This window comes from Alternaria hordeiaustralica, assembly GCF_023758085.1.
Source record: "Alternaria hordeiaustralica strain BMP 2776 chromosome Unknown scaffold_49, whole genome shotgun sequence".
NCBI classification, from domain to species: Eukaryota; Fungi; Ascomycota; class Dothideomycetes; order Pleosporales; family Pleosporaceae; genus Alternaria; species Alternaria hordeiaustralica.
This window is the reverse complement of record NW_026056821.1, coordinates 1-15,540: the sequence shown is the minus strand read 5'-3', so window position 1 is coordinate 15,540 and position 15,540 is coordinate 1. Positions and strand designations below refer to the sequence as shown.

General features: G+C 53.2%; 3 protein-coding genes across 3 annotated transcripts; 1 reads left to right on the top strand and 2 right to left on the bottom strand.

Moving 5' to 3' along the window:
• Positions 1 to 2,597: 2,597 nt before the first annotated feature.
• Positions 2,598 to 4,145, bottom strand: J4E84_010888 (uncharacterized protein; the record flags this gene model as incomplete). Its single annotated transcript, XM_049393443.1, has 1 exon — positions 2,598 to 4,145. One exon carries the CDS (start codon positions 4,143 to 4,145, stop codon positions 2,598 to 2,600), a length of 1,548 nt encoding a protein of 515 aa, XP_049238812.1.
• Positions 4,146 to 4,904: 759 nt separating this feature from the next.
• J4E84_010887 (uncharacterized protein) lies at positions 4,905 to 7,529 on the bottom strand (the record flags this gene model as incomplete). Its single annotated transcript, XM_049393442.1, has 2 exons — positions 4,905 to 5,129; positions 5,214 to 7,529. 2 exons carry the CDS (start codon positions 7,527 to 7,529, stop codon positions 4,905 to 4,907), a joined length of 2,541 nt encoding a protein of 846 aa, XP_049238811.1.
• A 1,978-nt stretch (positions 7,530 to 9,507) lies between these two features.
• On the top strand, positions 9,508 to 10,725 carry J4E84_010886 (uncharacterized protein; the record flags this gene model as incomplete). The annotated part of the gene is made up of 1 exon (XM_049393441.1): positions 9,508 to 10,725. One exon carries the CDS (start codon positions 9,508 to 9,510, stop codon positions 10,723 to 10,725), a length of 1,218 nt encoding a protein of 405 aa, XP_049238810.1.
• Between the last annotated feature and the right edge of the window lie 4,815 nt (positions 10,726 to 15,540).

Here is a 15,540-nt window from a genome sequence, read left to right as displayed (position 1 = left end):
TGAATTTTGAAAGCTCACCACCTATTTCAGACCCCATCCACTGTCCTCTGAAATGTTTGAAACTTACTTCTAGCCGGGTGATGAGAACGTCCGGCGAGCTTTCATGCTCTAATTCCTCGATTTGTACAGTCGATGTAATGTGCACATGCGGTGAAGAAGCATTTGAAGCTTCGGGCACGCGTTGTCCCATTAGTTTGAGGAAATCGCCAAGAGTCGTCGGACTTGGAAGATGTTCGCTTGGTCGCCAATCATCCAAGGGATCTGTGCATGTGGGATCGAGCATCGAACAAGTGAACCTGCATGTAAAGGCATGCCCACATCGTTCAGCTTGCTGATAAAGATCTGAATAGATCTCCCCAAATGACATCGACAAAGCATCTTTCTTCGGATATGTATACCATGGAAAAGAAGGCATCGTCGCGAATATGTAGTCCCGAGGCATGGTAGCGGATCTGTGAGATGATCGATTAATCTGTACGAAGCCACGCGAGTGTATGTCTTCATCTCGGCGACGCTTTGCGCTGTATGGATTAACAACGGTGCCGCCATTGACATAAGCCTTGACGAATTCAATGAACGCGGGGACGCTCTGAATATCGCAGAAGGAGCAGGCTAGAACCCAAAGAGACATCACGAAAGTCGTATACATAGCGTCGCGAGCCTGTTCCCGCGCCGCGAGCTTCTTGGGTTGGTCTGAGCTTTGGTTAACCACGAGCAACAAGCAAACAGCGTGACATACTGTTACTTCCAACCACAAATTCTATCGTATGAGAAAGTAAACACTCTTGCAGTGTCCACAATCTCTGGAGGTACGACTCTGCGCAAAGGTCGTCACTATGCCCCCTACTATGATCCAGTAACTTTTCAGTGAACTCGTGGGCGTTTTCGAACCCAGCAACAGCAGCGATGCAGCAGTCATACAATCCATCGGATTCCCTGACCGCAATTGTCTTTCTTGCCATCCTGAAGATATCGGGAATGGCATCCACGATTTCCGAGACTTCAGCTGGATTTCGCTGATCGACAGTCAACGTGTCCATCCAAAAGGCATCGTCACCCACCAAGGTGGGGAGATCGTTTGCGATAAACCGTGCTTTCTCTTCTGATGCTTTCACCTCGTACGGTATGCCTTCAATGGAACACCAGGCCCACTCGCCCCAGACGTGCGAGAAAGCGATGTAATCAGTAGATTCTATCGGCGCCTGGAAAAGCTCTAATGTCGCGTTCTTGAAGCGCGCAAATTTGATCGTGGGGGAACCAGTAATGCATTCTGGAACTGTAGGCTCTCCGCTTGTGTTGTGTCGGGCTATGTCTGACTCAAGTGCCCTCGTTGTCCCGTGACCAGAAGCCATGATATGGGATTTATACCGAGAATAAAAGTCAAGAGCGGACGCTATGGACTTAGAGGTGGCGGACGCTGGTTTTATCTGGGGTGTTGAATCGCAAGGCTGGAGATTAGACGCCCCCGCGCCAGTGGCTGTGGCTGAGCAACCTGTCGCATCACCTTGCGACCTATAGCGTCAGCCCAGCCTTTTATCCGGATGCTCGCACTCGCTGGACGACGCGGCCAATGGCAGAAGGCGCTGTTTGACGCGTATCAGACAAAGATCGTATGCCTTTCCAATGCATGAAGGCCACAACATGGACTATTTGTTGGTACGAGCAACACGCACTTTGCTGATCCCAACCCTACATACAAAACCCATGATACAAAATACATGTAATCGTTATACAATCTTCGACTGGGCACTGGTTTGGTCCCAGACGTGATGCTTGACTAGTGAGCGGACGTCACAACTGTCGTTGATGAATTTGTTAAGATGACAAACGACAATTGTGACATCCATCCAGTCCACAGGCATCATATCAAGGACCAAATAAACTATCTGCACAGTGTAAAGTTCTATCTACAAGAAAAAAGTTCTTCCAAGGGTCGGCTCGTGGGGTCACGGAAGGATTTGGCAATCGGAAAGCTGAGACGAGTGTTGTAGAGTGTCAGCGACATAGGTTTGCCCTGGGTACAAGAGCTCCTAGCGTGGGCAAGAATCGTGACGTGCGTACGTGCTTGTTGAACGAAAGTAATCCGGCCTGATGCCAGTGATATGCGCATCGCAATTAGTGGGACTAGTGCACACCCACGGGAGCAGACATGTGATGGACCCAATCATGGCTGACAAGGGGACGTGTCGCACGACAATAGCAGCGAGGCGTGACATGATGCAACAGTGTCGTACTCTAGTCGTATCAGTCTGCAGCGCAGTAAGGTTGTAGCATAGGCCGTCCGCGGACTAGACATGGCCTGGTGGTTCATCGCTTTGACGTGCCGCCCTGAACCAGCGTGGAGGAGCCACCCGAACCCTCGAATGCGCACTGCCTGGTCGTGTTCGGAAACATGACAGACAAGATACAAGCCAGAAGATGTTGTGATCTACCAGATTGTGTATGCGTTTCGAATTGACCTCAAGCGCGAGCTTGGGTTTACCGTTCTTCTGGAAGCGCCCGCAATGACGTTTACTACTCACAGCAGTACTGGAGACCGTGATTCGCCTGGGTATTGTTCCTGTGGACGAGGAGCAAGGCATTCTTGCAATGGGCGCTCAATCACAACATGAGCACATCGGAGACCAGGCCCTCCGACGACCACGATTTTGAGCCTTCGTCTCCGTCCGTTTCTGAGTCCGCTCAAACTGCCGAATCGCAGCGCCCACCTCTGGCTTATCCTTCATAATCGTCGTTTTGTTCTTGATAAACCAAATGTAGGTCTGAGGTACTTGTGCCACAGTCTTTCCTTCATGCTTGCCGAACGTGAATCTGTATTCTCCCTTGCGCGGCGTCCCGATGGGTGGGTGGTGGCGTTCGTACTCTGCGACTCCTGCAGCCAGTGTCTCGTTTGTTTCAGTGAAACCCTTGCTTTTTAAGAAGGCCATGTAATCGGGAGGGACTTCGGCGATGGTTTTGCCTTCGTGCTTGCCGAAGTCGAAACGGTATGGTTCGCGACGGGGTGGGGGTTGCGAAGAGGAAGGTTGTGGGGTCGGTTGCGAGGCAGAGAGCTGCGGTGCGGAAGGTTGCGAACTACTCGGGATGTCGTCTTTGCAGAGGGAATAATGGCTAGGCGCAGTCGAAGGTGGTGGCGAAACCTGCTGTGGTTGATTCGTCATAGAAACCTGGCTAGAAGCAGGCGGTTCATGTGCCAAATACGGGCCAGGTGCAGATGATGGCGGTGGTAGAGCTTGTGAGGAAGCCCGACTCGGCGCCATAGGCTCCATAGCGACTGGAGGTAGACCCTTCTGCATCAAGCCGAGCGCATCAGACAAACCAGGTAAAGTAGCCAACTTGTCTTCGCTCGCACCAAGATAGTAGAGGTAGTCCTCTGGTACCTCAAGCAGAGTCTTGCCTTTGTAATCGCCGAAAGGGAGGACGTATAGGGGTGCACCAGTCGGTTCTTGAGGCGCCGTGGGCTGTGACGAGGGAGGAGGATACGTTTGCGACGGCGCAAGCTGTGGTGGCATGGCCTGTGACGAGGGAGGATATGACTGTTGTGTGCTAGGTGGTGGTGACGGCGAGCGAGAAGGCGAAGGAGGATTTGTGTATCTAGAGACATGCGAGCTCGATAGCACAGGTTGTGACGATGGAGGAGGGGCCTGGTAGGCTTGAGAGGACGGCGGGGAGAGCGGCATCTTCGAAGATGTGGCTTGCGGTTGCGACGACATCGACACCTGCGATGCTTGCGATTGCGATGCCGCCTTCCTCCCATTCTTCTTCTCCTCCTGCCACTCTTCCAACGCATATATCAACTCCATCGGCCTACTCGAAATCGGATTCCTAATCAACCACGTAACATACGACGTTGGTATCTCCGCAAGCGTCTTGCCCTCATGTTTGCCAAACGTCAGGCGGTACGGTTCGGCGTCCGATGACGAGGCCGAAGGCGGCGGCGTTGAGGCAGCTTGGTGCCATTGCTGAAGGGTGATTTCGTTTGATTTTTCATAGGATGACGGTGGTGTGAGGGGAGTGTTCGTATTGAGTGGCTTTAGCGCAGGTCGTGGCACTTGCGCCGAAGAAGGGGGAGCTTGCTGCGACGAAACAATCTCGTCGACGACATCTGCGACGTCGGAGTCGATGTCCGATCCGTAGTCGGATGACATTGTGCGCATGCAATATGATTATTGCGACTGGATCTGGATTGAGGGTAGTTGAGATGGTGGGTAGGTGGGTTGGTGGACTGATGACGTTGGGCTGCAGCAAACGTGTGGAGTTCAGGGATGACGGAAGGAGCTTCAACGGTTCAGGGTCGTGCACGGATACACAACTGGTTTAGATCCCGCTGCCACTCGAGTTTTAGCAGTGGATGGTCAGGGACCAGACGCCCTAATTTCCAAACAATGGATACACAATGTCCAGATTCTTTGTATCGAAATTCAAACTTTCACCTGGGCACAAACTCGCGATGTCCAAGCCAAGGCCCAACACTAACGAGACATTCCCCATTCATGGCATGGAAGTGAATAGAGATCGCGACAATACACACACACGCAAATACAAATCTCAAAATCACATCACATGCCATGTATCCATTTCACCATCCTACATACACCCAAAAAACCTATTTACCACACCTCCCCACCACCTCCCAGCGCCAATATGTAGTTGTGATATATACTTCTCTCATCTCTTTTCCTTTCCTTTCCTCTCCACCAAAGATGCATATACAACGAAAGAAAGAAGAGTACAAAGATGCGCTCGTAACAATGCGTTGCTAAACAAACAACAACAACAACTCCACCGCTGATGCTTTATGCGGAACGAAAGTGGGTATCCAAATCCACCACCCATACTACTGTACCATGCCATCGTATCAACACTCTCCCCTACCTCTTTCCGCCCCACTGCTCATGATTGATGATCTACAGAGCAATAGGCGGCACAGCATTCAACACCCTCGCCATCTCATTCGGCGCCATCTGCGCGCTCTGCAAACTTCTTACCTGACTTCCCTTCCTCAGACGCTGTAATCCAAGCGCCAGTTTCCAGCTCTCGGTCTCGTCAATAAGGAAGACGTATTTCTTGCCGTCGGCATCGCGGACAGAGGCGCGGAGTATGTGTAGGTTTTTGGTGGGTTGTTTTCCCGTCTGTGATATATGTTAGTATGTATACCATATATCAAATGACGAGAAAAGGTGTGGAAGTAGGGAGGGTGTGGAGAGACGACTTACCTCAACCATCTTCAACGTCCAAGCCTTAACATCCCACTCGCGCTGCGGAATACCCCTAACATCGTCATCGATGAACAAACCCTCAGACTGTATCTTGAGAATCAAGCCATCGGTGACCTTGCCCACATTACTGACCAACTGCGCAACGGGCTTAGGAAAGAGATCATTGAACAGATACACCGCTTTGATAACAATCTTGTTCGGATCGGCTGTTGCGTACGGTCCACTTCTCGATGCAGGCGGCGATGTGCGAGTTGTAGACTGTGAAGGTGCGTAGGAAGACTCAGAGTATGCGCTTGAGACATGAGAGCGTGTGGCTGTGCTGCGGGCAGGTCCCGTGGCAGTACGGGGTGGAACGAAGGATGCGGCGTCGGACTCGGAGCCGAGGTAGGATGCGGCGGTTGGTCGTTCGTAGGGTTTCTTGGGTGTGACGGTGGCTTTGATAGGAGAAGAATGTGTGGAAGTGACGGACGCAGCAGGTGGTGGTGTACTCCTTGCTCCAGCATATGGATCGAGACGTTCACCTCCACCCACGTTACCATACGTAGTTGAGCGACGGGCAGTGAGGTCAGGAACTGCAGCTGTGGCTGCTGCGGTAGCGGCTTCGGCCTTGATGCGTTCGGCTTCTGCTTTGAGTTTTGCTTCGCGGGCTTCGCGATCCTTTTGAGCTCGCTCACGAGCTGCTTTGAGGCGTTCGGCACGCTCAGCATCTGTCTTCGCTTTCGCAAGAGCAGCCTCCGCTTCTGCCTTCGCTTTGGCGGCTGCCTCTTCGGCTGCAATCTTCTCTGCTTCAGCCTTTCTGGCGGCCTCCTCAGCGGCTTTGGCGCGTTGTTCGGCTTCGAGCTTCTCGCGTATCTCCTTCTCGACTGCTGCACGCACCTCAGCCTCACGAGCCTCTCGTTCGGCCTTCTCCTTCTCAATGGCTTCTTGTGCCTTGCGGGCTTTCTCTTTGGCGAGGCGCTCGCGGGCTTCACGTTCGCGTTGCTCGCGCTCACGCTTGCGCATCTGCTCCCACTTCTCCTTTTCAGCTTTGGCTTTGGCGGCTTTGGCTGCCTCTGCTTTGGCCTTTTCTTCAGCCTCCTTCTTCTGTCGGGCTTCTTCGGCACGCTTGAGTTCTTCCCAGGCACGTCTGCGGTCCTCTTCGTCTTTCTTCTTCTTTTCCTCTTCAGCGCGTATCCGAGCCTCTTCGGCAAGTTTGCGCTCTTCTTCGGCCTTGCGTTCCTCTTCTGCGATGCGTTGACGCTCAGCTTCTTCTTGTCGTTTCTTCTCCTCCTCAGCCAGCCTCTGAGCTTCGGCCTCACGCTTCTTCCTCTCTTCTTCGGCTAGCCTCTGCTCTTCAGCTTCACGCTGCCGTCGAGCCTCTTCTTCGGCCTGTCGTTTGGCCTCTTCAGCACGCTTGCGCTCTTCTTCTTCCTCTCTCCGCTTAGCCTCCTCAGCCTCCTTGAGCTCCTTCTTAAGCTTCTTCTTGAGATCCGCCTCTTGTTTCTTCCTAAGCTCCTCTTCCTGTTTCTTCTTCTCCTCTGCCTCTTCGGCGCGCTTGCGTTCGGCTTCTTCCTCTTCCTGCTTCTTCTTGGCTTCCTCAGCTTTCTTGCGCTCTTCCTCCTTCTGTTTGCGCTCTTCTTCTTCTTTCCGTTTCTTCTCCTCCTTCTCTTTCCGCCGCTTCTCCTTTTCCTCTGCTTGTTTCCGCTCTTCTTCGGCACGCTCGGCCTCTTCGTCGAAGGAAGGTTCGTCGTCTTGAGGTGGTGGTGGCGGCGAGCCAGCCCCGTATTGACGGTATCCACCCCATCCGCCGTGGGGTGGAGGACTGCCGGGGAAGCCGCCGTTTGGAGGCGGTGGTGGAGGCGCTCGTTGATAGCTTGAGCTTCCGCCTGGTGTATGTGTGCCAGCTCCAGCTCCCGCTCCACCACGGCCATAGCCCCCTCCGCCACTGCTAAAACGACCCCCTGCTTGTGTCTGACCAACTGCCCACCCGGCAACCAACATCAAGACCGCCAGCAGTATGACGCCATTGCCGCCAGTCGTCACTCCATGTCGGACTATGAGGAAGTATTGCTTCATGTAAGGCTCGGCGGCCTTCCACAGCACGATGCTCGCGATGGTGCTGAGCACACCCGCGATGAAGCTGTTCTGCTGTACGCCCATGCTAGGAAGATATATGAAGCCGCCTCCTGAAGAGTGCGGCGGTATGATGAAGATGTCGTAGTTGCCCGGTGGCAGGCCGCCGCTTGGGCCGGGGTCGGGAGGTGCATGGCTGCCGCCTGTAGTCTTTGGGTTTGCGCCATGCGGAGGCGGCGGAGGTGGAGGACCGTCGTCCATGGTTGGGTAGGCCCACGAGGGCGACGAGTCTGGGTGCTATGGGATCGTTGCGTGGGGAGATTGAAGCTGAAATTGCTACCGGCGGAGGTCGTCGGGCGAGGCAGTGCAAGAAAACATCAGCTCCACTGACTCGAGATGGAGCGAACGGCAGCGGGGCGGTGTAGGTGGGGTGCGGCGGAGATCAATTTTTGCTTTGTGCAGAGGGCAATTGGGTTTGTGAACACGGTTGCAAACTATCTACGGCGTGCCAATGGCCTCATAATAATTCGGCTGCGGAGGGCGCTCCTCGGCGGTCCAGCTTTGTTTACGCCAAGAAAACATGGCTCGCTAGCGGGTGCGGGCCGTTGACGCTGCATGGCTTCCACACTGCACAACGCCCTCCCAAACCATGGGAATGACACCAAAGTCAGTTCGACCCAGACGCCCTCCAAACGCTTTACTGGCAGACGTCCGCTGCTTAAGTGTTGTGGTGATTGCGAAGCGTGGAAAAGAAAGCTCTGTGTTGTTGCCCACTCGACGCGCATAAACAACACGTCACGCGTGAGAAGCGGAGTCGTAGTATCGCCGAGCGGTGTGCCTTCACCAAACGAGACTCCACGTAGGGCCAAGTGAGCTCCACGCATGGCACGCGTCACCATGCGATTCGGTGAGGGCGTGGGGAGGTGGGTTTGCGTGCATTGGTGGAGTGGAGAGGGACGTGTTTTGATCGCTGGTGCAGAGAGCGCTGTCAGCACCCTCATGGCGGCGTCCTCATAGTGGCACCCTCACGGTGGGAGTGCCAGGGTGTCGAACTGCTGGCCATGAAGCGAGCGAACCGAAGCTGTGTCACTGCGGGGTCGAGTCCTGTGAGACGAACAGGACAGGCCAGAAGACAATCCAGAAGGTTTATTGTTAGGTACACTAGCCAGGGCCGAGAACAGTGATGGTGTTGTGCGGTGCGTGTCGTCTTATCGCGCGAAGCCCGCCAGTAGTGATTGGGTCCACAGCACCAACAGCAGATTTTGGCACACTGCACTGAAAAACCTGGTACCGTTCACCAGCTGCTCTGCCCATGTGCAGGATGTACTCTCATGTGCAGCATGTAGCCCCCATGTGGTGGGAGGTTGGATAGCAGACAGCCTCTTCTTATCACACGGGCTGCACATGCGCTGCGTTCACACCCTCATCCCTCCTCGCTGCACGCGTGACTGGACCTTCTGCTGACTTCGGTCGTCTTCTCTCCGCTCCGATATCCGCCTTGAAACATGAAATGTTGATCAAACGTGATGTTAGCGTCGCGGTTTACCCCGCCCCGCCTTCTGTTGAACCTCAACACGTCCGAACACACTCCGACGGCCGACAGTACCCTTTGCGCTGGCAGCTGCAGGCAGTGCAGCAAAACGTGCATGCCACCCGCGGCTATCTCGACCATGCCGCGCTCTGGAGATATATACTCAGCCTTGCGGGAGTGGAGCTAGCACGCCGACTCCACTACCACGTCATGCCGTCGAATGCTTCGCGATCACGCCAGCCGCGCAGGACACGATCTCGACGCTTTCGTCCGTTGCCGGGATGATACGGGATGGTTGGGGGTACGTACGCTACACTCAAACCTGCTGATCGGATGCAGGTACAGGGTGTAGGAATGTTTGAGGCTGCACAGCAAATCAGCGCCCAACGAAAGTCGATGACAGGAAGAAAGTGATTGGGCAGTGCGACGTGAAAAAAGGCTTGCTGCATCGTGATGCATGCATTAGACCGCGTCGGGGCAAGAGGCACGGCAGCGACAGACTTTTCAACCGGACTCCCAAATTGAGAAAAATGGCGGTGAAGCGGGTGCTAGCGCCGGCCAGCTCGATCACCCGCATGCTGTCAACAAGTACTAAAGCTAGGGCAGCGGCACATCGCGCCTCCCTGTCCGCGTCCGACAAGACTCTAGAGGGTGACTGTTGCGTCGGCTACTCGTACACAGCAGGAACCCTCATCGACGACCACGACCATGTGGAGAACCGGCCTCCTCTACCTCGACCGCGGGGACAGCTCCATCCTCAACGCTCTGCGCAATGCGGGGTACGACACACAACAACAGCCCGGCACGCCTTCACGATCACCTTCGCGCCGCTTCTCCATGGCGAGCGACACGGAGAGCGCCCTCGAGGGCAAGCTCAAGCACGAGATGCGCCAACAGCAGGGCGTCCAGCACTGGGTCATGCCGCCGGAGGTCAACGGCCTGAAGTTTGCCAGTCCCCGCGCCAGCCCACGCACAAGAGCCATTGACCCAGCCGATGCCCTCGGCCTCTCCACCGACGCCACCCTCTTCGAAGAGCCGCTCCTCTACTCGCTGGATCGAATAAAGGAAGACGGCCCGCCCGACTACTTTGCCTACGACGACCTCGCCAAGTCGCCGTCCCTCAAAGGCGACAGCGAGGAAGCTGTATCCGTCACCAAGCGCCGCCCCTCCCACCTCCGCACACCCTCCACCCCCACCATCGAATCACGACTCGCCAGTGCGCAACGGGCATCGCGGTCCCTCCCCCTCCGAGCCAAGACCAACGAAGGCCTGCTCCAACTCCAGGCCAACACATCCAAGCCGCAGCGCCCCGCCAACACCCACCAGCGCCGCATCTCCCTCGGCCTCCCCATCAAAGCCGCCAACGCGCAGGACCAGAACCCCCGCCACCACAGCCCGACCACCCGCTCCCTCCACCCGTCCACCCCCAAGAAGCTGCCAAAGAAGACCGGGCCCACCTCGGCTATCCAGCAAGAGCGGGACTTGGAGTACAAGCACCGCCACACATTCATCGGTACCGCATCCCTCGACGATTTCCTAGAGGTTCTCGACGTATCACCCGAGAACAACATCACAAACAAAGAAGCGGTAATAAGGGCATTCATCCTGCTGGCGTCAAGTGAGCGCCTGCTAGCACGACAAGCATCCCTCAAGCCCGATGGCTGGAGCGTCCTCGCGCGCACATCCGCCGACACCGTCAACACCGACTACGTCGAGCAGGCCCACGCCAAGCTCGGCTCCATTGTCCTCCGCCAGTTCCTCGACCTCATCACATTCAACGAGGAAGAAGAGGCCAACGCCATGGCCGTCGTCGAAGCCTTCACCGCCGCAAGTCATCTGGATGCACAAGCGAGCAAGAACCAAGCGAGCAAAGCCAAAGCCTTTCGGAAGCGAATGGTAAAAGACGGAGCCGCGCAACCCCAATAGCCGGGGAACCGCAAAGTTTGTTTGTTTGTTTGTCTGTTATGATTCCAGCGTTCCTTTTCCATCTTCCCTGATTCCAACAAATTTGTCTTTGCTTTTTTATGGTCCGTCAAATCCCCTTCTTCATGATAATGCGACACGATGATGCCGAATGTCTTATGTTATTACTATATAGCCCATCTCCTTCCTCTTCGTCTGTGTCACTGTCTTACAAGAAGAGATAAACACGTTAGTACCGGCATTTTTAGCGTTCCACTACAACCCCCCATCCCGCTCAGCCCATTTAGTTTCACTACTCAATCAACACAACCCCTACAATCATACCCCCCTTCCACCTCATCTCGCCCACGACAACACCTAGGATAGTTCAAAATATTTTCCATCCCCCCAGGCGACAATGACCTTGTTTGTAAGGCGCGGCTATCGACTAGAATAGATCACAAATTCGAAGCCGAGATATCCCTGTTCACCATTTTGCCTGTATGCCTAATGTTTTGTCAAGTTCGTCACCGCTTCTCACCAACCAACCACACCGCTCATCGTGTCCTTTTTTAGTTCCCGTTGTCATTTCCTGTCGCACAGCGTTCATCCTTGTTCCATCTTGTTATGACAGAGCCTCACCGTTCACATGTGGTTACGTACGTCATCGTCGCCGAAGTTTCGAAGTTTTGATGTTGCTACCTGACTGGCTAGAGTTTGCATCGATGCACTCACCGCATTGTCAACCTCGGCTCGATATACTTGTATCGCATGCCCGTCTCGTTCCAGACTTCGCTGTTGAAGAGTCCGAACTGCTGCCATCGCATCTTTTATGACTGAGTCGCGGAAGTACCGCGACTGCCTGTTTAGACAAGTGACTCATCTAGCAAGTGCGAATTTGCGAACCCACGCTATTCATGCTACAGTGTCTGATGAGCTGATTGCTGGACTGCAGTTGATATAGAGACAACTTATTGTAAGAGTATGATGTAGAAACCATTGTAGAAGTAACTGTAGAAGTAATCGTACTAGTAATCACAGCAGTTGCCCAAGCAAGCCACTGACTGCAGCGTGCATGTGCTTACCTAAACTTCGCTTATCAGCTGGCAGGCGCAGCAGGTATCCAGCAGGCAGCAGCCTCGAGAGCACTTCTGCCCCGCACCTCTCACCATCCCAATCATTTCCCAGAGGTCCCACCACGACATGGAGCGAGCACAAGCTCCAAGTGCATCTGAGGATCCCTCAAGGAAGCGAAAAAGATCGGTGGGCCCATCGGATGCCACCGATCAGAGCCATGGAAGCACACCCAAAACACGTGACGAAACGATGTCTCAAGAATCGAGCAGCCTTTGTTCCAGATGTTCGTCCATTGATTTCGAGAGCCTTTTCGTCGATTTGAAGAGACAGCACATGAAAAAGCTGATGACTCTCGGAGAACTCGGGGTAGAAGCTGAGCGGTCGTCGTGCTCACTATGTCGCCTTTTCCATGCGGTGAGGATACAGGGTAGCGCTCAAATCAGGAACTACGCTCTGTACTGCATGGAGCCTCCTGATCCCTACCATATCAAAGATGGAACAGTGCTAGCTGTAACCCGAGACAAGTTTTGGCTCGGTCCTGAGTACGAATATATGTTGGCGAAGCATACGCTCAAAGATGGAGCGTCCTGCGGCTTCATTGCATTCTCAAGCGCGTCAAGGACAGCTCCTCTCGTCCACTCGCTGCGGGCGCAATCTATCGATGCAGTCTCGGTCAACTTCGACATCATTCGAGGTTGGATACAGCATTGTGGTAGAGAGCACACAGAGCAGTGCACCCAAATTGGATCATCCGCTTCGAGTCTAAAAGAGTTGAAATTGATAGACTGCGAACAGCGACGGATCGTGCCAGCATTGCCGACGTACGAGTATTCTGCACTCAGCTATGTGTGGGGCACGAGCAGGTCTGGCGACGATCGGTGTGTTCAAAAAACACTTCCCACGATCCTGCCACGCACTATCGAAGATGCCTTGAAAGTCAGCAAAGAGCTGGGTCTTCGATATATTTGGATCGACAGATATTGCATTGACCAAGAAAACGATGTTGAGAAACAAATCCAGATACAGCAAATGGACCTCATATATCGAAACGCGTTCGTTACTATAGTCGCTGCAGCAGGCCATGATCCATACTACGGCCTACCTGGTGTTAGCGCTACCCCGAGAACTCCTCAAGCAAATGCCTGGATTGGAGGGACATGCCTTGTATCAACTCTACCCGACCCGCGGACGCTCATCAAGGCCTCTAAATGGATGCGTCGGGCATGGACCTATCAGGAGAGCTTTTTTTCGACCCGACGTATCGTTTTTACAGAGCAGCAAATGTACTATGAGTGCCGGACTGGCCTTGCTTTTGAGACAATCGATAATCCCAGCGAATGGCGGACAGGTATTTTCGACGACCAGTCCGATTACAGAGACGATAGTTCCTCGAAGATCTGCTCTCGTCTGGCTGATTTCTGCGGGAGAGAACTATCTGACAGCTCCGATGCTATACGCGCGTTCGAAGGAGTGTTTCATAGCTTCAGGAGAAAAAGGTTTCCCGTTCGTGAATACTTGGGTATTCCTATCATGCCATCGAAGCCAGACGGATGGAAAGGATATTCAGACCTGCCAAAATGTACCAAGAGCGAGGCTTTCGCTGCTGGACTCTCCTGGTGCAATACAGCATTAGGTACCAGGCGTCCCCTGTTCCCTACGTGGAGTTGGGCTGGATGGACGGTGCCCATCAATTATGAAACTGAACCATGTAGGAAAGGGCTCAAACTCGAAGATGAAAGACCATTAAAGGTCTTCATAGAAGCCCATGATGGATCACTCTTAGACATGGATGAGCAAAGCGACGTCTCGCTAGACATGGGCATACCTGGTTCCTCTAACAAATTCATCCACATTGAGGCATGGACGATACCTATTGACATCCAGCACTCCCCCGACGAGACAAACCGCTGGGTCTCCTTGAGTGAAGCACATCGATGTAATGGAAATTACTCCGGGTATTTTGCAACATTCCAAGACGATGAGAAATCTCTCCGAATTCCGCTGTTTTCATTGTACCAGCAGCACAACAAAATATCTGCTACACAGCAAAGCTACGCGCCAGACTTCCAACAAGGTAATCTGTTGGGCATAGTTTTGGGCAGATGCGAAAAGCCCTCATCTGGTTATTTCACTGATAATATCTTTGTCATGATCGTTCATGAGAAAGAGCATTATTACGAACGAGTTGGACATATGGTGATAAAATATTGTTCCTTCCACTCACTCGAAAACAAGGGCCCCCTTGCTAATGTAATACCTTGGCCGCTTTGTTTTCGCTTGAGGAGAAGAAGGACCATTCGCTTGGGCTGACGACAGCTTATTCAGTTGTGTTTAGTGGATCATGGTATGTTGGATGTCAGAATCTATTCGAAGCCACAGTTAATGCGTCTTGTCACACATATTACAGAAGGAGAACATGGAAAAGAACATATTATCGTCAATGTCTCCAGTCTTATGGAGTCGTTCAACCCGCACAAGTCATCAAGTCCAATACGTCAGTCGTCATATAGCCTGCTAAGTAAGATCCAGAGCACTACCAGACAGACCCAAACTTCTCTTATCTACGCCATAGCCGCTGAAGATTCGATCTCGCTACCTAACCACATACAGTTCGCCTTGTCATACATACCGCCACGTCCTCTTCGAGTTGATGCGCACCAAGAATGACACTCGTATGTTGAGTGGCTATCCTATCCTACACACCGCCACATAAGAGTCTTGAGCATGATTTTGAAATGTTAACAGCACCGTTACAGAAACATCGCGAACGGTGCGTCTAAACACAAATGTCCTACCCTGAGTGCGGTATTCGGCGACCGAGTCACTTTTACTGCAATTCACATGTCGACAGTATGTGTAAAGAGATAGAACCCGCCCTAACAAATTGTCGCGATTTTCATGGTTTAGTAACGTGATCGAAAAGCTGAACTACCCTGCCCTGCATACGCGGCTATCACGGCTACCGGCACATTTCGGAAGCCCGTCACCCAATCTAGCCTCAACACCACGATGCACGGCCTCTCTGCTGATACCTGCGCCACAACATGCATCGTCACTGTGGCGCATGATTGTCTTATTCGCTGCATACTCCAGAAACCAATCTTGGTTCACGGTTATTACGGCGTTGTTGGCGAATTAAACGGAGAGAAAATGTGCCGACGCCCTGCATTCGGTCCTTATCTGCATCGTAAGCTGCTTCGAGTTGGTAGCAGGGACAGAGGGAACAGTTAAAGACATGAGCGGTTCGCCCACTTGTTTCGTCCAGCCACAGTTTACAGCCACACCCTTCAGTTCCTGAGTGTACTACAACTACGAGAATATCTCCACGAGAAAGAAGGTAGCCTTGCACATCAGCGCGCAATAATCACACTCGCACGATGCCATCGTCCACAGTACGTACCCTTCCCCAATCTCTTCAAAACCCGCGCTAACGATCATAGTCAACAGTCCTCCTCTACTTCCTCGCAATATGGATCCCCTTCCTCCCCGTCGCCATGAAGCGCGGTTGCGCCGCCGACCTCTTCATCAACATCGCACTCTGCATCTTGGGCTGGATCCCCGGTGTGATTCACGCTTGGTACATCATCAGCCAGACAGAGAAGGTTCCCGTGGCTTGAGAGTTTAGACTGCGCAGCGTTGGCCACAAAACCCTCTAGATACCCAAATGTCACTTTATTCTTCTCTCAAATTCGAGTAACAATGATGACCATTGCAAGAAGGAAGGCTGAACGTGGCAGCTATACAAATTCCCTACTACAACCC